The sequence below is a fragment of the Somniosus microcephalus genome, chromosome 7 (assembly GCF_052327205.1).
Source record: "Somniosus microcephalus isolate GS21.2 chromosome 7, FLI_Smic_1.0, whole genome shotgun sequence".
In the NCBI taxonomy this organism is placed as follows: domain Eukaryota; kingdom Metazoa; phylum Chordata; class Chondrichthyes; order Squaliformes; family Somniosidae; genus Somniosus; species Somniosus microcephalus.
In genome coordinates this window covers 273,023,097-273,044,502 of record NC_140993.1, presented here as the reverse complement: position 1 = coordinate 273,044,502, position 21,406 = coordinate 273,023,097, and the positions used below count along the sequence as shown (strand labels likewise).

General features: G+C 43.1%; 1 protein-coding gene across 10 annotated transcripts in view; it reads left to right on the top strand.

Moving 5' to 3' along the window:
• The window catches only part of golga4 (golgin A4), a 210,126-nt gene that overhangs the window by 171,652 nt on the left and 17,068 nt on the right, over positions 1-21,406 (top strand). For all 10 annotated transcript variants that reach the window (XM_085993786.1, XM_085993790.1, XM_085993783.1 and 7 more), the window contains 2 exons: positions 4,769-4,869; positions 19,299-19,385. In XM_085993786.1, the coding sequence (XP_085849912.1) occupies positions 4,769-4,869; positions 19,299-19,385 (188 nt within the window). The remainder of the gene's footprint in view (positions 1-4,768; positions 4,870-19,298; positions 19,386-21,406) is intronic.

The window sequence follows — 21,406 nt, the reverse complement described above, 5'->3', positions numbered from 1 at the left end:
AAATAGAGAAAGATGCAAGACCGGCTGGCACGGACAAGATGGGCCGAATGGCGGCCTCCTGTGCTGTAAATTTCTATGATTCTATGACCTACAGGGTAGTGATAATGGGGGACTTCAATTATCCCAATGTAGACTCGGATAATAGTATAAAGGGCCAAGAGGGGAAGGAATTCCTGACGTGTACAAGAGAACCTCCTTGATCAGTATGTTTACAGCCCAACGAGGAAGGAAGCAGTGCTGGATCTAGTTCTGGGGAATGAAGGGCAATTGGAACATGTTTCAGTGGAGGAGCATTTGGGGGAACAGCGATCATAATATCATCAGGTTTAGAATAGTTATAGGGAAAGTACAAGGAACAATCAAGGATAAAAATACTTAACTGAAGGAGGGCTAATTTTAGTGAGTTGAAAAGGCCCTGGTTGATTGGAATCAAAAATTGATCGGCAAAACGGCAATTGAATAATGGGAGGCCTTCAAAGAGGAGATGGTTCAGGTGCAGAGTCGACACATTCCCATGAGGGGGAAAGGAAGGGCATCCAAAGGTATGAATAAAGATATAGATGTTGAAATGAAATAGATAAAGGAGGCTTATAACAAATGTAAGGGTAATAATACAGTAGAAAATCAAGCTGAATGTAGAAAGTACAGAGAAGATCTAAAAAAGGGAATAAGTGGGGCAAAGAGAGAGTATGAGAATAGATTAGCGGCTAACATGAAAGGGAACCCAAAAGTATTTTATAAACATTATAAATAGTAAAAGAGTAGTTAAAGGCTGGGTAGAGCCAAATAGAGACTAAAAAGGAGGTCTTTTTGTGGAGGCAGAGGGCAGGGCTGAGGTACTAAATGAGCACTTTGCATCTTTCTTCACTAGAGAAGAGGATGCTGCCAATGTAGCAGTAAAGGAGGAGGCAGTAGCGATATTGGATTGGATAAAAATAGATAAAGATTCTTAAGGTTGGCAGTTCTCAAAGTAGAAAAGTCATCCGGTCCGGATGGGATGCTTCCTCGGTTACTGAAGGAAGTAAGGGTGGAAATTGCGGAGGCTCTGACCACAATCTTCCAATCCTCTTTGGATATGGGGGTGGTGCCAGAGGACTGGAGGATTGGAAATGTTATACTCCTGTTTTAAAAAGTGGAGGGGAATAAACCCAGCAACTACAGGTTAGCGAGCCTAACATCGGTGGCCGGAAAACTTTGAGACAATAATCTGGGACAAAGGAAATGGCATTAGGAAAATTCTGGACTAATAAATGAAAGTCAGCATGGATTTGTTAAAGGCAAACTGTTGTTTGATGGAGTAACTGAGCGGGTTGATGAGGGTAGTGCAGTTGATGTTATATATATATATATATATATATATATATATAGATATATATTTGTTAATGACCTGGGCTGCACGAAACTCAGAAATGTAGTAAACAGTGAGGAGGATAGTAACAGACTTCAGGAGGACAGAGACAGACCGGTGAAATGGGCCGACACATGGCAGATGTAATTTAACGCAGAGAAGCGTGAAGTGATACATTTTGGAAGGAAGTATGAGGCGAGGCAATATGAAGTAAATGGTAGAATCTTAAATGGGGCTATATGAACAGAGAGACCTGGGGGTGTATGTACACAAATCTTTGAAGGTTAGGCCTCAGCGGGAGTATTGTGTTTAATTCTGGGCACCACACTTTAATAAGGATGTCAGGGCCTTGGAGAGGGTGCGCAATAAATTTACTGGAGTGGTACCAGGGATGAGGGACTTCAGTTATGTGGCGAGACTGGAGAAGCTGGGCTTTTTCTCCTTTGAGCAGAGAAGGTTAAGAGGCAATTTGATAGAGGTGTTGAAAATCATGGACGGTTTTGATAGAGTAAATAGAGAAACTGTTGCCAGTGGCAGAAGGGTCGGTAACCAGAGGACACAGGTTTAAGGTGATTGGCAAAAGAACCAGAGGCGAGATGAGGAAACATTTTTTTACACAGCGAATTGTTGTGACCTGGAATGCACTGCCTGAAAGGGTGGTGGAAGCAGATTCAATAAGAACCGTCAAAAGAGAATTGGTTAAATACTTTTGAGAAAAAAATGACAGGGCTTTGGGGAAAGACCAGGGGAGTGGGACTAATTGGATAGCTCTACTGAAGAAATGGCACAAGCACGCTGGGCCGAATGGCGGCCTCCTGTGCTGCATCATTCTATGAGTTCTGCACAGGTTAATGCACACACTGTTCGAACCTTCTAAATGGAAAATTGCATTATGGTTTGCTTTAGTGCGAGCTCACAGAGTGAATTGCAAGCTTTTATTGTAGATCAACAGTATTTTATTTGGCATCCTCATACAGGTTACTTGGAATTTTTAGCTAATATTGATTGCCAGTTTCATTTAGCTCAGGAAATTGTGGTTCTATCATTTTATCCACTGCCACACAAGTCAGAAATGGAACATCGTTGATGTTCTGATTCCTAAGCTATGCCTCTCACATGCTGCAATTCAAGGTAGTCTCAGAACTTGTTTTTTTTTTTATAGTGCAAGGACCCAAGACAAACTGGAGACTAAATAGCTGAAAGCCAAATGGCTGGTAAATTTGTACTGCACCTCTACCATCTTACAGGAGGAAATCCTACTGGGCAGGTTAAGAGTTATTCCACAGCCACATTCTGGGCATATCTCTGTCAGATTTCAATTGGTAGCACGTGCAGGACTGTTTTGTGGAGCAATCCTTACATTTATTTAATGTTACTGTGTAGATTTAACTGATAGTTGGTGATGTGGCTCCTTTGCAAGAGCCTTCATTCCTAAACCTTTGCTGCTTTGGTATTCAGGAGTGTGTAGCTGAGAGCGGGACTGTTCCTTTCAGATGGATGGGTGGGGGTGACATCATACAATTTGAGCAGTGAGAGCCGAGCAATTGTACTTAATCAAATTTGAAATGGTTATGATAAATACAAATGCTAGCAACGACCTGCATACTTTCTTTAAGACATAAAATAAAAGCAGAAGATGCTGGAAATCTGCAGACTCCTGTCAAAAACAGAACATAGGATATCAGTGATTTTCTAACATGATTAATTATTACAATGCCGTCAGTAGTTTTGTACCCCTCCCCCAAGAAGAAAAAGATTTAGTATATCAGTACTTGGAAAATTACATGTGGCTCTTTAACCAGGTGTGAGTGTCATTGACAGTGAGTCAGTGAATGGCGATCGAGATATTTGTGTGCACTGCAGAATTGTTTTTAAAGAGTTATAACACACAATATTTTTCACGTAAGGGAATTGCAGATTTTTCAACAGTCTACAGTTTAATATATTTTAATACTACTTTATTTTGTCCTTCTAGGTTGCTTAAGATTTATTTTAAATTGGGTGGGAAATGCTACAGTGGCAAACGCTATATAGATTCTTGCTTGGTTGTTCTCTGAAATTAACATTATGACTATGAAAGCATTACATTTGCTGGGATAGTTTTATTTAAAGGCTAGTGATACCTGTAGTAATTTTATGACCTCCCAAAAATAGTCAGCGGTGGGTTGGGTTACGCTGTGTAGATTTAATTATTTTAATTTTGGATGAGAGGCAGCAGAGTCTTTTTCATGTTGATTTTTTTTTTAAACACTTACCTGTACATTTAACTTTTTTTTCTCTAAAAAAGCTTTCTAACTCTAATTCCAGTCTCCCCACTTACCTTGTCTCCTGCATCAGCATTCAGTCATAAGGAAAAAATACTGCAGATAATTAAACCTGAGGTGCACATACCATTTATGCACCTGTACAGAATTTATTCCCCTTTTTAATTTTTCTTCAGGTTTTTTTCAGCTGGCATCTGGGCAGGTGGGGTAGGAGTGTAGGAATTGGAGCTTGGAGCAAGAATTGGGATTAGCGCTCCCTACCTGCTAGTTTGTAAAACTGCCCAGCTATAAATTGGCCCGACAGAAACAGACATGTCTGCTTTATACATGAATTTACATGTCTGTTTCAGTAGTAAACAGGGTTTTTGGGATGATTCAAGAAATATGGGTGTGGTGTATATTGGGATTAGAGATGTTTTATTTGATTCACCTATTAGGGAGCCAGTGACTTTTTAAAACTTCATGAATGCTGTGCTGAGAAGGAACTAACATTGTTTCTGCTGAGTGACACCAATGGCCTGTTTAAAGCTCGAGAAAATAAGCTTCTCTGTTGATGACCAGGACTGCTGAGAGTCCAGAGGTTTGCCAGTTGGTCAACATCTTCAAGATGTGCAAGGTTAACCAGTGGTTCTTAAAATATGACCCTGGATTGAGTAAATTTTGCTGATGCTTTTTATCTTCAATTTGGCAGCAAAGCCTGGGAATCATCCTTCAACGGTGAGCCATTGGAGACTCATCAGGTTAGGGGGTCACTGACGCAGTGCCTTTGTTGTGCCGGGATGAATTTTAAGTTTCTTTGGGTGCCAACTTTTTGCCTACTACTTCTGAGCAAAGTGGCTATTCACCCTGTACAAAAATAAAAGGAAGTAATTAAATTAAATGGGCTAAAAGAGACTATTATCATGGCTTTAAATTGCATAGACTGTAACTTGTTTTGATTCGGCACAGCATAATTGGAATTCAACCATTATCCGTTATCAGTAATGGCTGTCTTTACTAACACCTTCAAACAATTTAAGTTCCAGTGTTTTTCTATCTGTATCTCAATTTGAGAAATATGCTTTTTATATTGGCCAAGATGTTAGCATTGTCAAGATTTAATCTGTTTTTCATAACATTTTCCCCCTCTCTGACATTTTTCTGTGTTACTGAACAGATGGAAGTTATGCTGTTGATGGTTCTGTGATAACGGAGCCCACAGAATTAGAATACCTGAAGAAGGTGCTTTTTGAATACATGATGGGAAAGGAAACTAAGGTATGACATTATGACAATATTTGATGTGATACTCGATGACATAAACCCTTGAAGTTTCAAATTTTTTAAGAAGGGAAAAATATTTGACAAGTTCTAAGGTATTTATGATGTTTCTAGAATCGCTTGTTTTTTTTCCTTGTCTTGTTCCAACTCTTGCTGAGTTTTTCTGCATGCCAGAAATTTCTTGATTAATGGACTTCTTAAGGTGACAGTGCTGTACTAATTTCACCATTCTTTTGATTATTCATATACTTAAATTTTTAGGCAAAATTGAGGTTGTAAGGCAGGTGAAAGAAGTACTAATAGATTAAAGGGTAGGATGTTTCGGCTAGTAATGAGGTGACGATCATGCGGAATGCTTTGTCCTGGATAGTGTTCAGTTTCTTGAGTGTTACTACACCTGCACCCATCCAGGTGACTGGAGCATATTCAGTCACATTCCTGACTTGTGCCTTGTAGGTTCTAGTGCGGCTTTGGGAAGTCAGGAGGTGAGCCACTCGCCACAGAATACCTAGCCTCTGACCTGCTCTAGTATGTTATGTTACTGGTCCAGTTGAGTTTCTGGTTAATGATGACCCCCAGCATGTTGATCGTGGGGGGACTCAGCGATGGTAATGCCACTAAATGTCAAGGCGTGGTAGTTAGGCTCTCTCTTGTTGGGGATGGTCATTGCCTAGCACTTGTGTGGCACGAATGTAACCTGCCATTTATGCCCTCATGCCTGGATGTCATCCAGATCTTGCTGCATGCAGACATGGACTGCTTCATTATCTGAGGAATTGTAAATGGAACTGAACACTGCAATCATCAGCAAACACCCCCAATTTTAGCCATATGATGGAGAAAAGGTCATTGATGAAGCAGCTGAAGGTATTTTGACCTAGGATGCTGCATTGAGGAATTGCAGCAGCGATATCCTGGGACTGACTTGATTGGCCTCCAAAGACCACAACCATCCTGTTCCTATGTTTCTATCTTACTCTGTGACAAATATGACTGCAGCCACTGGAACTTTTCCCCCCGACCCATGTTGACTTCAGTTTTGCTCGGGTTCCTTGATGCCACAACCAGTCGATTGCTGCCTTGATGTCGAAGCCAGTCACTCTCGCCTCGTATCTGGAGTTCAGCTTTGGACCAAGGCTGTGATGAGGTCTGGAGCTGAATGGTCCCGGTGGAACCCAAACTGAGCATCAGTGAGCAGGTTATTGCTGAGGAAGTGCCGCTTGATAGCATTGATGACGACTCTTTCCATCATTTTGCTGATGATTAGAACATTCGAACAATGACGGGCAGGAAGCGACCCTCTGGTCCACCAGTCTGACCCACACAATTGGGCGTCACAATAGATACACTCTCCACCCCACCAAAAACCAGGGGATCTCCTGGGAGAGATGAAAAACAAGATGAAAACCCAGGCAAATGTAGGAGGAAAAAAAGCTGAGAAATTCCTCTCCAACCTCCTTAGGCGATCAAAACTATTCCAGCAGATCACTCTGGCCCTGATAGTTCTATGTAAGAGGTGATCTCCGCCCCAGCCAGAAAGAGGTCCAGCTCTCGCTTGAAGGAATTCAGCGAATCGCGTCCACTGCACGAGACGACAGCCTGTCCAGAGGTCCACTATTCTCTGGGAAAGGAACCACCTCCTGACCTCTAACCTAGACCTGACCTTATGCAATTCCAAATTGTGACCCCTCGTCCTCCCTGCCCTATTTAATTGGAACAAACTGTCCAATCTCAAACACAATCTATTCCCTTCATCATCTTCTAATCCTCCATCAAATCACCCCTAAGTCTACGATTCTCTAAAGTGTAGATTCCCAGCTCTTTAAGCCTATCTTGATAACTAAGATGTGTCAAACTGGGAATTCATCTAGTGGCCCACCTCTGTACCCTTTACAAAGCCTCAATATTACCCACCATGTGAGGCGCCAAAACTGGACATAACTTTCTAACTGAGGTCTGACCAAGGTCTTGTACAAGGACAAAATAGTATGCTTTGTCTTTTAGTCAATTGTTCTATAAATGCACCCCAACACTCTCTTTGCTCCAACTATCCCGTTACGACCTTGCTCATGGACCTTTAGAGATCTATGTACTAGAACGCCCAGATCTATCTTTCTCCGGTTGCTTTACTGCTTTTCCCTGAATGGTGTACGTATGTTCAACATTAACCCTGCCCACGTTCATAGCACTGCACTTTTCAGTTTAACATCATTTGCCAGTCACGAGCCCAATCCCTCAACACATCAAGATCTACCTGAAGCAATCAAGCGTTGTTTACAATCCTGACACTCGCACAAATCATGGTATCATCTACAAACTTGCAGATTGTGCCCCCAAGACCTACTTCTAGAACATTAATAAAAGTAGTAAAGAGCAACAGTAATTGGCTAGTCTAGATTTGTCCTGCTTTTTGTGGACAGGACATACCTGGGCAATGTCCACATTGTCAGATAGAGCTTGGCTAGAGGCTCAGCTAGTTCCAGAGCTCAAGGGGGAGAAATTCGGTTGCTTTGCGCCTCCTGTTAGCGCACTAAGAGGGCGCTAACGGGGGGGCGCAAAGCAACTAGCGCCCGGGCGCGCGCTGCCTACGCCTCCCGTGAAATTCAACGGCAGGTTAGCGGCGGTGGTAACCGGTAGCACGCTGCGCCACCGGCGATGACGTCATTGCCGTGCGCAGCGCCCCGGCCGCGATCTTCGGGAGCGCCCCCTGAGTTCCTGCCGGACGCTATGTCCGACGGGATATGGGGGGCCTACCTGCGGCCGGGGAGGCGCTATTTAAAGGCGAGGTGCGGGGCGGCCATTTCTGTTGCTGCCCGCCTACCAGCACCTGCCTCTGCTCCGGCCTCCTTACCCGCCCCCCCCCCCCGGTGGAGTGCCGGCCGCGCTCCACGAGCCCGGCACTTCTCTTGAGTGCTGAGCTCTTTTGCCGGCACTCCCGATCCCCGGTGGCCCAGCTGGGGCGCGCTGCGCAAGGCCCCCCCCTTTAAGAAGGGGAGGAAGGCTTGCAATACCGTGATGCGATGTCTCGCAGCGCCCCAAGAGGGATACAGTGCCCTTCCAGTAGCGCCCCGCTTCCCTCTTCGGGCACTACTGCTCAATTTCTGTCGTGGGGGGCGCTACTCAATTTTTAGCCCCAAGTCTTTCGCACTGGTGTATCCAGTTCACTCTTTCGGTTACATAGGATCAGGAGTAGGGCATTCAGCCCCTCCTATATAGTATCTTCGCTACTAAATAATCAAATAAAAATACGGGAATTTTGATGAACACCAAGTACTAATTAAGATTTCTTAATTGAAACTTATTAAAAAGATATATCCATATACCAGTGGATATCCCATGGTCTTGCTCAAGGGAAGTCACAAGTTATGCTGTTTTATAATGACAGGAGCATTTACCATATAATGCAGAATGTACTGTTATGGTTGGAGCAAGTGATGTGTATGGTGCAAAGTCCCATGATTGTTAACCAAGATTCCAAAACTTCTTTCAATTGTCAGTTGGACTGAGAGAAGCAGAATACATCCTTCAAAATATTCTGCTGATTGCAATTAAACTGCCGGTGAAGAAAAATGAATTTCAGTGAAATTAGAAGATTTAATTCTAATAGAGAATTTTGAATTTGGGAATAGTCAAAACAAAAATTGTTTTAAAACTAGTGTCTTAGCCCATGTATAAGAACCAAGGCAAATCATAAAAAAGCTCCACCTTGTTACAGTATTGAGACATCTTAGCCTAGACTTACCAATTGGCATTATTTCAATGACACGGGCCTAAATATCAGAAAATCTAGGCTCTTGCATTTGAATTAAGCCTGTATTGGGCAGCCTGTTGTTGCACTAAATTGGAGCATTAACTCTTGTTACATGAAATTGTAGGATGCAGATTTGATTACCTCCCGTGTCAGAGTCTAACCTAAAGGAACTGGGAGGAAAATTAGTGTATGGTGGGAAAGAGCAAAGGAAAGAAAGCCAAGTGAATCAGTTGGTCCCATAATGACTTTGGAGAAAAAGGCTGCTCGGCACATGAGCACTCGCTTTACCCACCTTTTCACCATATTTTCCAATCCCTTCTCTTTCCAGGAACGTGTCTGTCCACTTTGTCTTTTGAACCCATTTATACTGTCCACTTCAATAGCCTTTCATGGTAACTTATTCTACAATACTCTTACCCTTTGGGTGAAAACTTCCTTCTTACTACACTTTGAAAGTATCTCATTTGGTGGTAAAGCGTCTTGCGATGTCCTGAAGTTGTGAAACACGCTGTATAAATACAAGTCTTTTTTTTTAACTTGTAGATTGCAAATGTTTACATTGCTTTCTCCAGTATTTGAAGCCTTCACCATGGTGAACAGTTGGCCTTTTTTCCTGAAAACTTCAATTAGGTCGCCTCCAAGTCTGCTGTATTCCAAAGAAAACAGGGGCAACTTCCTTCACCATTACTCATAACTTAATGTCTAATAACAGAAATTATCTTTGTTCACCTCTACATTTGTTAAGGTTAATTATAACTTTCCTATGATTAGGTGACTCGAACGGCACACAGACATCTGGTTGGAATCTTTAAAATAAATCCAGCAACTCCTTGCCTTTCTTGAACCTATGCCGATTGCCATTTGAAAAGGTTGTCCTTTTGCAAGTGTTAACCAGTTATGTCTCAAAATCATTTTAAAGGCATTCCCTATAAAAGTTTCACTGGTCTTGGTTTCTTCAAGCGTTTTTTAAAAGTAACTAGTGTCACTGCTCATGGACAGCCTGGACACGCGGTTGTCATGTTGAGCTGCTGGCCTGTCCCTTTAAGGTCAGTGTACTTTCTGTGGGGAAAATTGTACAAATAGATTAAACCAGATATTTGTAGCATCTTGTAAAATTCTGCGATAATGTTAACTGCTTGTATCCTGCTGTGTCATGTTTTTCAGTGTCTGAAGTGCGAAGGACACTCTGGATGGAAGACTTTTATATAAATAAATATAATAGATGTGTAGGGGGGCTTCTTTTAACTGGTTTAAGGAAATTTTCCTGGTCTTGCAGCCTTTGCCTGCACTCTGACCAATTCCAATCTTTTACCTGGATTACGGTAATTCACCTGGTCAGGCAGCCTGCTGCTACACTGTAAACCAATTTCCAATAAACCAATTTTCAAACAGCGGTTTCGAATCGCTACCCCACCTTCCAGTTCTGACTGCAGGACTTATAATTAATGATATTAAAAACGGACACGTGGTTTGGATGAGAGAAAAAAAAAGCTTTATTAACTAAAAGAAACTATAACCAAATATCAAACTATACCACACGAACACAGTAATTACAGTAAAATTGCTTAAATGGGGGAATGCGGACGGTAAAAACGAGGGATTAAATGGCTCCAATGTTACTTAAACAATCCTAGCAATATCCCCTTAATTACCATCCCCTAACTCCTTACTGGGTTGCTTTGCTGAGGAGTCAGAAACTCTGCTCACATGTGGTCCAGCGAAGTGAGAGAGAGAGAGAGAGGCTCACCTGTGGTCCCAGGAAGTAAAAAGAGAGCGCTAGCTTCTCAGGAGCTATCATATATACCTGGTGAGGCCCCCCTCCCCTGCTGTTTGTCTGTCTGGAAAATTCGCGCCCAAAAAGTTCCAATTCACAAGAGAAAAGCTGTGATTGGCTAACTCAAAGTGGTTGGACTGGGTTAGTGTGTCTGCGCTGTGGGGCCGAAATGTTCCCGCCCACATCCAGAGTTTACCTGGGCTGAAACAAAAGAGAATGCAACAGCCCAATTGTCCAGACGGATGGGTGATTTAAACCCATTCAGTTCTTAAACTGTAGCAGGTCAAAATCCGTTCCACAGTTTCAATGTATCATTGTCTGTGAATGCTTTGAATGGCTATGTAAACAGAAGCAGTTTCAAATCGATTGTCCTGCATGGGTCTCAAGTGGGTAATTGCTTATATGTCAATAAGCAACTTCAAGTGCTGAGAGGGAAACTCCCTGGTTTGATTGACAGGTCTGACTCAGCCACTGTATCCTCCCACTTATACACACAGGCAACTCGAGCTGCTTGCTGCTCCTTTTGCCATGCTTTCTGTGGCCATTTTAAAACCTTTTGTGATTGCCCAAACTCCAGGGAATGATTATATTAAGATATGTTGTCTCAATGTGTGTGAACACCTCCACGAACCTCGATTTCATTGTTGTCCATGCCATTTTCATCTCAGAGCAGTCTTTTTGCAGTACTAGGCACATTTTAAAACATTGTAGACAAGTCACATCACCCAATTCTTCGTCCACGATGTGGACCAATCTTTTCAATCTTCAGGGAAAAATAGGGGAATTTTGCAAAACCCCTACAGATGGAGTCCTCTCTGATGATGAGCAAACTTGTATATATTTCGGTGCAAACTTTGCTAACTTAAATCTCCATCTCCTTTTTGTTTGTGGATGCACGTTGAATGGATGAAGTACTTTATTTCAAAAGCATTATATAATTTGTTTAGTTCCTTATCTGTCATTTATGAAATTCTGACATTTGACCTCCTCAATTATTTCCTCTTCCTGAGTAAAGACAAACATGAAGTAACTTTCTATGTCCTCGGATTCTAGCTTCTCACTACCATTTTACAGTGAGCCACCCTTTGTTTGCAGTGTATATAGTTGAAAAATCCTTTATTGTGATTTGTGCTCGACAACCTTATATTTAGTTTATAATTGAGTTTCTTGTTACTTTTTTCACTTACTTTGGCTTTTATAATTTTCAATCTTTATCCCTAGTCTTTTCACCATTATTTAACCACATTGGCCTCTTTTGTCCATTAGTCTATTTTGAGCTAATCAGAATGAATTTTGATTGTAGCCTAATCAACACTTCCCGACATACTTTCTATTTTCTACTGTAGATCTCCTAACATTCCATTACAAATAACTTTGTTGGAAACTTATCTTGCATGAACTCTTGCTGTATTCCTTCATAGGCCACACTCTTTGGCGTGTAATTTATTCTTAATGCACTTTACTTGTGATGCAAATCAGAATTAATTTATTTCTCCCATCTTTGTTAGTACACTTGGCGAATGGGTTTAACACGGGCTGTGTTCTTAGAGCTTGGATGTTTTACAACTGATGCACAGTTGAAAAGCCAATTACAAAATCCCACACCAGAGACTTGAGCACATAATCTATGCAGACACTTTCCTGAAGTACTGAGGGAGTGCTGCACTATCGGGTGCAATTTTTCAGATGAGACGTTGAACCGAGGCTCTGTCTGCCCTCACAGGTAGATGTAAAGGATCCCATGGCACTATTCGAAGAACAGGGGAGTTCTTCTCATGTCCTGGCCAACATTTATCCCTCACCCAACACATTAAACAGATGATCTGGTCATTTATTTCATTGCTGTTTGCGGGACCTTGCTGTGTGCAAGTTGGCTGCCACGTTTCCTACATTAGAACAATGACGGCATTTTTTAAAAGTACTTTGTTAGCTATAAAGTGCTTTGGGACATCCTGAGGTTGTGAAAGGCGCTTTATAAATGGAAGTTCTTTCTTACTGATGGAGAGAGTAAGGTGTTTAAAACCCATGCTTTACTGATGAGGCCTTTTAGATGATTGTGGATGGTGTGAGGAAACCGAGAACTGCCATCTATGGGTTGGAAAGGCCATATAAAGGTCCAGCAGGTAGCAAAACACAGAAGAAAAGTAATAACTCTGAAATACAACAACAGGCTAGATAGACAAGGCAGACTTGCTTATTAGCAGCCAAGAAAATGTGTTCATTTTAATACACAGATAGAACTGACTGACCAAAAGTACTCGCTCTACTTTTCCATATTCAACTGGCAAGATATTTCATATTCATTCTCCTACACCTGGCAATCTACACATATCGTGCAGCCATTGCTTCTCTCTAAATAACATTTTGAGCAAGGCATACTGTTCTTTTCTTTGGAGAAGAAGATGGCCTTCAACAGGTGGCGCCATGCAGGGACTGATCGCGGCATGCGGCAAATTAAACTCCTTAACTGCTGATGGAGACCATTTTAAAGATTCAGAGTGGGCTTACTGAGCCTGAGGGATGTTTGTTTTTGGAGATGATTAGGCTTCTGGTGAATTCTATATGCATCCATTCTAACAACGATTTTGATTTTAATCAGGTTAAAGCAGTGTTTGTGTCATAGAAACACATAGTAATATAGGAGCAGGAGTAGGCCCTTCGAGCCTGCTCTGCCATTCAATATGATCATGGCTGACCCTCTATCTCAATACCATATTCCCGCTCTCTCCCCATACCCCTTGATGCCTTTTGTGTCTAGAAATCTATCTATCATCTCCTTTAAATACATTCAGTGACTTGGCCTCCACAGGTTCACCACCCTCTGAGTGAAGAAATTTCTCCTCATCTCAGTCCTAAATGTCGTACCCCGTATCCTAAGACTGTGACCCCTGGTTCTAGACCCCTCAGCCAGGGGAAACATCCTCCCTGCCTCCAGTCTGTCTAGCCCGGTCAGAATTTTATATGTTTCAATGAGATCCCCTCATTCTTCTAAACTCTAGTGAATACACTGAAACACAGCAATGTACTGTCAATACATAACAGTCCACAATGTCATGAAATGTCATAAACCCAGGAGGAGCAGATCTGTACTCATGTCACTTGGAAGAGGAATTTGCTCCAATGCACATACTTTGTAGGATGCTGGTGAAATTGCAGAGGGAACATAGGATGAGTCACTAATCACAGGTGAGAAAGGGGCAGAGTCTGTGGGTGATGAAAGGCTGGCTTTGCTGTGTGGAGCTACAGCATAGCCAAGCCTCCTGCTGGATCACTTAATGATTCTGAGCTCAGGTGGTACCGATGAGCCGGGACCCTTCATGAGTAAGTCAAGACATTTGCATTGTTGCACGAGACTGGTGAAATTGGTCTGGATAGATTTTACCATCCTGTTGAGCATCCTGTAGCAGAAGAATTAGGAGCAGGAGTCGGCCATACGGCCCCTCGAGTCTACTCTGCCATTCTTCTTCTTCCACAGTCCCTCGGACTTGCTTCCACATTAAAAATGAGTTCTCAGGTGACTGATGAGTCCAATGCGGGACCTACAGTTTCTGTCACAGGTGGGGCAGACGGTGGTTGAAGGGGTGGGTGGGTGGGGTGCTTGGGTTGACGTGCACTCCTTGCGCTGCCTGCGCTTGGCTTCCGCTTGCTCCCGGCGAAGAGACTCGAGGTGTTCGGCGCCTTCCCGGATGCTTCTCCTCCACTTTGTATGGTCTTGAGCCAGGGATTCCCAGGTGTCGATGGGAATGTTACACTTTTTCAAGGAGGCTTTGAGGGTGTCCTTGAAACATTTCCTCTGCCCATCTGGGGCTCTCTTGCCGTGCCGGAGCTCCGAGTAGAGCGCTTGTTTTGGGAGTCTCGTATCGGGCATGCGGACAATGTGACCCGTCCATCGGAGCTGATCGAGCGTGGTCAAAGCTTCGACGCTGGGGATGTTGGCCTGAGCGAGAACACTGACGTTGGTGCGCCTATCCTGCCAATAGATTTGCAGGATCTTGCGGAGGCAGCGTTGGTGGTACCTCTCCAGTGCTTTGAGGTGCCTGCTGTACATGGTCCATGTCTCTGAGGCACACAGCAGGGCGGGTATCACATTCAATAAGATCATGGCTGATCTTCCACCTCAACTCCACTTTCCCACCCGATCCCCATATCCTTTGATTCCCTTAGTGTCCACAAATCTATCGATCTCAGATTGATTATACTCACCGACTGAGCATCCACAGCCCTCTGGGGTAGAGAATTCCAAAGATTCACGATCCTCTGAGTGAAGAAATGTCTCCTCATCTCAGTCTTAAATGGCCGACCCCTTATCCTGAGATTGTGACCCCTGGTTCTAGACACACCAGCCAGGGGAAACAACCTCTCAGCATCTCAGCAAGATGGAGAGACTGCCATATAAGCCCTGATATTTAAGGGGAGGTGGGAGAGGACGGGGGAGGCCAAAAGAACCAGGCAATGCGAGGGATGCGGTGGTCCTGCTGAATTTACCGGTAGAGATCTCATCATTTTTTTCTTCGATTTCACGCTCGGCAGCCAGCCAAATTTGCCGGGCTGACCAGGCAGGAAAACCAGCGGCAGGCAGCCAGAGACTCTTGGGGACGGCCCCTGGCAATCGTTGGCAGGGCAGGTTGTAGAATCGGAGGTTGTGGCGGCCCTGATCGTGGGGTGGGATGAGGCACTTGCCTTCTGGAGCCGGCCACTCCCACCTCCATTCCGCTGTCTGGTTTCCAAGCCCTGTCAATACAACAACTTGTATTTATATAGTGTCTTTAACGTAGTAAAACATCCCAAGGCGCTGCACAAGAGCATTAGAAGACACAACTTTTTACACTGGGTCACCTAAGGAGAAATTAGGGCAGGTGACCAAAAGCTTGGTCATGGAGGTAGGTTTTAAGGAGCGTCTTAAAGGAGGAGAGAGAGACGGAGAGGTTTAGGCAGGGAACTCCAGAACTTGGGGCCTAGGCAACAGAAGGCATGGCCACCAATGGATGCTAAGGAGGGCAGAATTAGAGGAGCGCAGACATCTCGTGGTGGTTGTGGGGCTGAAGGAGATTACAGAGATAGGGAGGGGCGAGGCCATGGAGGGATTTGAAAACAAGGATGAGAATTTTGAAATCAAGGCGTTGCTTAACCGGGAGCCAGTGTAGGTCAGCGAGCACGGGGTGATGGGTGAACGGGACTCGGTGCGAGTTAGGACACGGGCAGCCGAGTTTTGGATAACCTCAAGTTTATGTAGTGTAGAACATGGGAGGCCAGCCAGGAGTGTGTTGGAATAGTCAAGTCTAGAGCTAACAATGGCATGGATGAGGGCTTCGGCAGCAGATGAGCTGAGGCAAGGGCGGAGACGGACAATGTTATGGAGGTGGAAGTAGGCAGTCTTTGTTATGCTGCGGATATGTGGTCAGAAGCTCATTTCAGGGTCAAATATGACACCAAGGTTGCGAACAGTGTGGTTCAGCCTCAGACAGATGTTGGGGAGAGGGATGGAGTCGGTGGCTAGGAAACGGAGTTTGTGGCAGGGACCAAAAACAATGGCTTCGGTCTTCCCAATATTTAATTGGAGAAAATTTCTGCTCATCCAGAACTGTATGTCGGACAAGCAGTCTGACAATTTAGAGACCATGGAGGGGTCGAGAGAAGAGGTAGTGAGGTAGAGCTGGGTGTCGTCAGCGTACATGTGGAAACTGAGGCTGTGTTTTCGGATGATGTCACCAAGGGGCAACATGTAGATGAGAAATAGGAGGGGGCCAAGGATAGATCTTTGGGGGACCCCAGAGGTAACGATGCGGGAGTGGGAAGAGAAGCCGTTGCAGGTGATTCTCTGGTTATGATTAGAGAGATAAGAATGGAACCAGGCGAGTGCAGTCCCACCCAGCTGGATGCCGGTGGAGAGGCGTTGGAGAAGGATGGAGTGGTCAATTGTGTCAAAGGCTGCAGACAAGTCAAGAAGGACGAGGAGGGATAGTTTACCTTTGTCACAGTCACAAAGGATGTCATTTGTGATTTTGATGAGAGCCGTTTCAGTACTGTGGCAAGGGCGGAAACCTGATTGGAGGGATTCAAACATGGAATTGTGGGAAAGATGGGCACAGATTTGGGAGGCGACAACACAGTCAAGGACTTTGGAGAGGAAAAGGAGGTTGGAGATGGGGCGGTAGTTTGCAATGACGGAGGGATCAAGGGTTGGTTTTTTGAGGAGAGGGGTGATGACAGCAGATTTGAGGGAGAGGGAGACAGTACCTGAGGAGAGTGAACCGTTAACAATATCAGCTAACGTGGGAGCCAGAAAAGGAAGTTGGGTGGTCAGCAGTTTGGTGGGAATAGGGCCGAGGGAGCAGGAAGTGGGTCTCGTGGACAAGATGAGCACGGAGAGGTCATGAGAGGAGATCGGAGAGAAACTGGAGAAAGATGTGAGTTCAGGACTAGGGCAGGGGGAGCCTTAGAGGAAGTTTGGCCCGGTGGGCATGGAGAAGGAAGGGAAGTGGCAGAGGCAGCTGAACGGAAGGTCTCAATCTTAGAGACAAAGAATCGTAAGTTACTGATTGTGCTGCACAATATTTGCTTATGTTTTTGCTTCATTTTTTTATTTGCAAATAAATCAGCACATTAGTATAGCCTGTACCGAGTGGTCTAGCGATTGTAATAATTTCTGCTTTCTGAACTGACAAAACAGTAGTGGGCATTCTCTATTCTCCAGCGAACAATTTATTATTAGAGTTGATTGTTGAACCTGGGCTGTGCTAACTCAGCACAACATAGAATAGATTAAAAGATGTGGATTTCAGTTCTTAAGAAATGTGATCTGCTTCCCAGAACTGCCATTCACGTGAGAAAAGATGTGCTAGAGAAAGCTTGAACCATAACGAGGGAGGGGTCTAAATGACACACTGTTTTTAGTCTTCGATTGTTATGTATGCAGGGCAATTTCGTGGCAGCTGTTGCTAACATCTATCTTAATCACTTATTTCAGATATATGTCTGCCTATCAACCTACCAGCATAACAAAAACAGATTATCTAGTCATTATCACATTGCTGTTTGTGGGACCTTGCTGTGCGCAAATTGGCTGCCGCGTTTCCCACATTACAACAGGGTCTCCACATCAAAAGGACTTCATTGGCTGTAAAGCACTTTGAGACGTCCAGTGATCGTGAAAGGCGCTGTAGAAAATACAAGTCTCTTTCTTATCTGACTTGTGTCTCTGAGATACAAGTGAGAGCAAAGGTATTTCATTGCTGCAGGAATCCCAGTGAGAGAGTTCAACTAACTGAAAGTAGTCAGATCAGCTGTTCAGAATATCACTAACCTCGTGAGGCCGATCAGTTTTCCTCTGGTTAATCAGTGCTGAGGTTCAATAAATCAGAGTTTTTTGGCCCTTGAGAATATGGTTTTGGGGGTACCCTTGAATGCCCAGTGTTTGGCAGTTCCTGTCTCTTGCTCTCCCTGCTGCTCTGGGAGTACAACCATTGCTATATGCACACAATTAAATTAGTCACCAGACATGTGGTAGTCTTCTGAAGTAATTCCAACTGCACTTTCCTCTACTTTTAGATCAAGATTTTTTTTTGTATGTGTTATTTTTCTGTTTGCTTAAAATAATAATTGGCCAATCATTTTATTTATCTGGACTCGAGAAATTGCCTGTGTTTCATGACTTACCTAACCTAAAAAGTTTTGTTTGATCTGTTCAGTCATCTGTAAAGTGTTACTCATGTCACAGTTATTCGCCCAAGTTTTGGAAAGGTTCCTTTTGTTTAATTTCATGAGCTAAAGACCTGATAAAATCTTTCTAATTGGAATGTTGATTGTTTTTTTTAAAGAGATGGAGATTTCATTTTTGGTAGCTGCAGCAAAAAAACTAATCTGTTTTCCTGGATAAAAAGGAGGTTATCTTATTCCTACTTGAAGGATTTTTAATGGTTGTGACACCTGGAATAAATACATTTTCTAAAATGTACTTCAAAGAATCTTTTAAAGCAATTAATGGTACAGGTAGACTACCCTTTATCCGAACTTCCGAAACCCTCTAAAAACCGAAGGTTTTTTCGTTCAGTGTAAGTCGTGCGTACGACATGACCAGAGTGGCGCACGACTTACGCTGAGCAGGGCAGAGGGTCACTGAGTTCCCTCCTGGGTAGGAGATTGCAGGCCGAGCCGGGCAGTGTGAAGGAGGTACCGGGAGAGTGAACCCAACAATACAGCGGCCCGTCCGATATTCTTTTATCCCCCCCCCCCCCCCCCCCCCCACCCTTTCGGATAAGGGATAGTGTATCCTTTTTCCGCACTTCCGAAAACCGAAATCCTCTGAAAACCGAAAGTGTTTTCGTTCAGCGTAAGTCGTGCGCACGACCCCGACCCGACCCCGACCCCCCCGCCGACGCCGACCCCCACCCCCGACAAATTTCCCAGTCTTATAAAATACCTTCCGAAATCCGAAACACGGCTGGTTCCGAGGTTTTCGGATAAAGGATAGTCTACCTGTACATCATTCTGGAACGGTTCTCAGTTTAGTTTAAAGGATTTCTTACCTCCAAGATAATTTATTCTACTGAATTTATAGTGTTCATATGACATTAAATTGCATGCATCAAACTCCCGTCGCAGCAATCATCCTTTTGAAGTGATGAACATAATTAGTGTTGTAATTCGATGCCATTGGAAACAATTGAATTGAAATAGTGGCAGTTAGTAGCGGCAGTCTAGTAGAGCACTATTTCATTGTTCCCAACCAAATTATTTCTACTAACTATTGACTATTCTATTGAGCGTTTGGTGTTTGAAAGAGCGAACTCATTTTTAGCCCACAATTCATTTAAATTTCAGAATATTGCAGTACTTTTCCAGGTTATCTTTTTGGGGAGAAAATGTGGATCTTTGCAATTATATTGCCTTTTTATATTTCAGACTTTGGCGAAAGTTATAACCACTGTGTTGAAGTTCCCAGCAGATCAGACACAGAAGATATTAGAGCGGGAAGATTCTCGATCTATGGTGAGTCAGTACTAATTTATGAATCTCTTCAGCCAGTGCCACAATACACAAGGTACTGGCTTTCCAGAGTAAGACTCCAATCTTAATTTTTGGAACGGAACCTTCAAGACTTGTATCAATTAGATTTTGGGTCTCAACTAAGTCTCGCTAATGAGATGCCCCAAGTTGCTTTTACTTGAGGGTGAATGGATGCAGTGTACAGCATTAACCAAAAGGATGGCAAAACTGAACCCTGTAAAATTAAACTTGTCATATTATGCAAAGTATAGCAAAAAAAACCTTTGCAAATCACATTAAGAAATCCAAAGTTTCATACATTGCAGTCTGTTATCTATATTGATCAGTCCATTTTCCTTTCCCCTGACCCAATCTCCCCAGGACAAGTATATCCTACAGCTAAAAGAGCAGGTACAGACCTAATCCCAGGGCTCCACCATTTATGAATTTAACTTCATATGAAGAGCAGTATATCTAGGATCATGTGTCATAGGGCTGGCAATACATTTCTAAAAGTTATTTATTGGTTGTAAAGTGCTTTGGGATGTCCTGAAGATGTGATGAGGTGTGTACAGATGCAAGTTTGTTCTTTGTACCATCGGATTTGGAACTAGTACGGGAGTGCTACTATATACTGTTGATCTCTATGAATTGGCAGAAAACAGTGCTGGCAGACGGATCAAGCTTTAAAAAAAAAAAAAAATTAGTTTATTTTAACAAGTAAAAATTATTCAGAAGTAAAAAAGATAAATTAGTGGATAAAAATTAGTTGCAGTCTTTAATTATCACTGATACTTTAAAAATGTTTTGAGGTCAACGTAATGAGCATTTCAGAATCCTTAAAATCTTTTGTCACAGCCTTCTTTGACTTACATGCCATTCATGGGTTTCTATTGACTGCAGAGTCCAAGCTCACTGATGCATTGTGGAGTTAAGCGTTTCCATCGTGTGAACTGAAAAATGTGGTAAACAAGCTTGGTTATGTCTCATTGTGTTGATGCCTAAGCTGACAAAGGAAGATTTTTTTTTTTTGAAAAGACACCCTTAACAATTAATCAAACTTGACCCACAGAACTTTCATGGCTCTACTTTTAAATGTTCCAGTCCTTAAACTAAAGCTACAAATTAATTTGATAAAATTGAAACTGGACAGATCCCCATTCTGGCACAATCACAGCCTTCAATGCACAGAACTTGAAACAGGAGGAACAGGGATTTACAATCTGCTGCCAGCCCTCTAAGTGTCCTCCTGATGTGCCCAAAGGAATTAGTCGGCAACTCACCTCTGGATGTGCTATTTATACCTTGTGGCCTTAAGGGACACAGCTTCAACTTAGAATAATATATTGTATTGTTACATGATATAAATGGTCCTGTCCTTATATTAAATATGTATCCTATCAAACACCTGTTCTGATTCACTGTGAGCAACACCATGGGAGATCTGCTTGAGTAGCTAAATAAATGTTAATGCATGGGTGTTAAATTGTGGTATTTGTTCAATCAAAATTCAGCATCAAAAGCTTCCAGCCGGTCATGTCTGTCATAATAGCCACAGAAATATGGAATTTTGTAATATCTATTTCCATATAATAGTTTAGAAAGCCTGTCCTACTCTAGTTGTCAGAATTTATATAAAAATACTAACAAATCACAACTGATCCATCTTGAACGAGAGTGCAAAAGAAAACCCGGTTATTTCCTGCTGCTTCTCTGACCTTGAAATAATAAAGGGGAGGAGCCAAGCCACTGCCAATCTCAAGAAAATCAATCTCTACCTTAGGACCTATTTAAACAATTTCCCTGCAGAGAGAACCTGAGCAGTGGCCTCAAAGGAACAGTCCATGGTCGCAAGTAAACATTACAGCTATGTTACAGATGCCAGAATACCCGTGAGCAATGATGCAGGAAATCAGCTAATATATATATATTTTTTAAAACAAGTGCTTTGCAAAGTGTACTCCATCTCTCTCCCTGGCAACTGTCTGAGGCTGAACCAGACTGTGTATCATTTGACCCTGAAA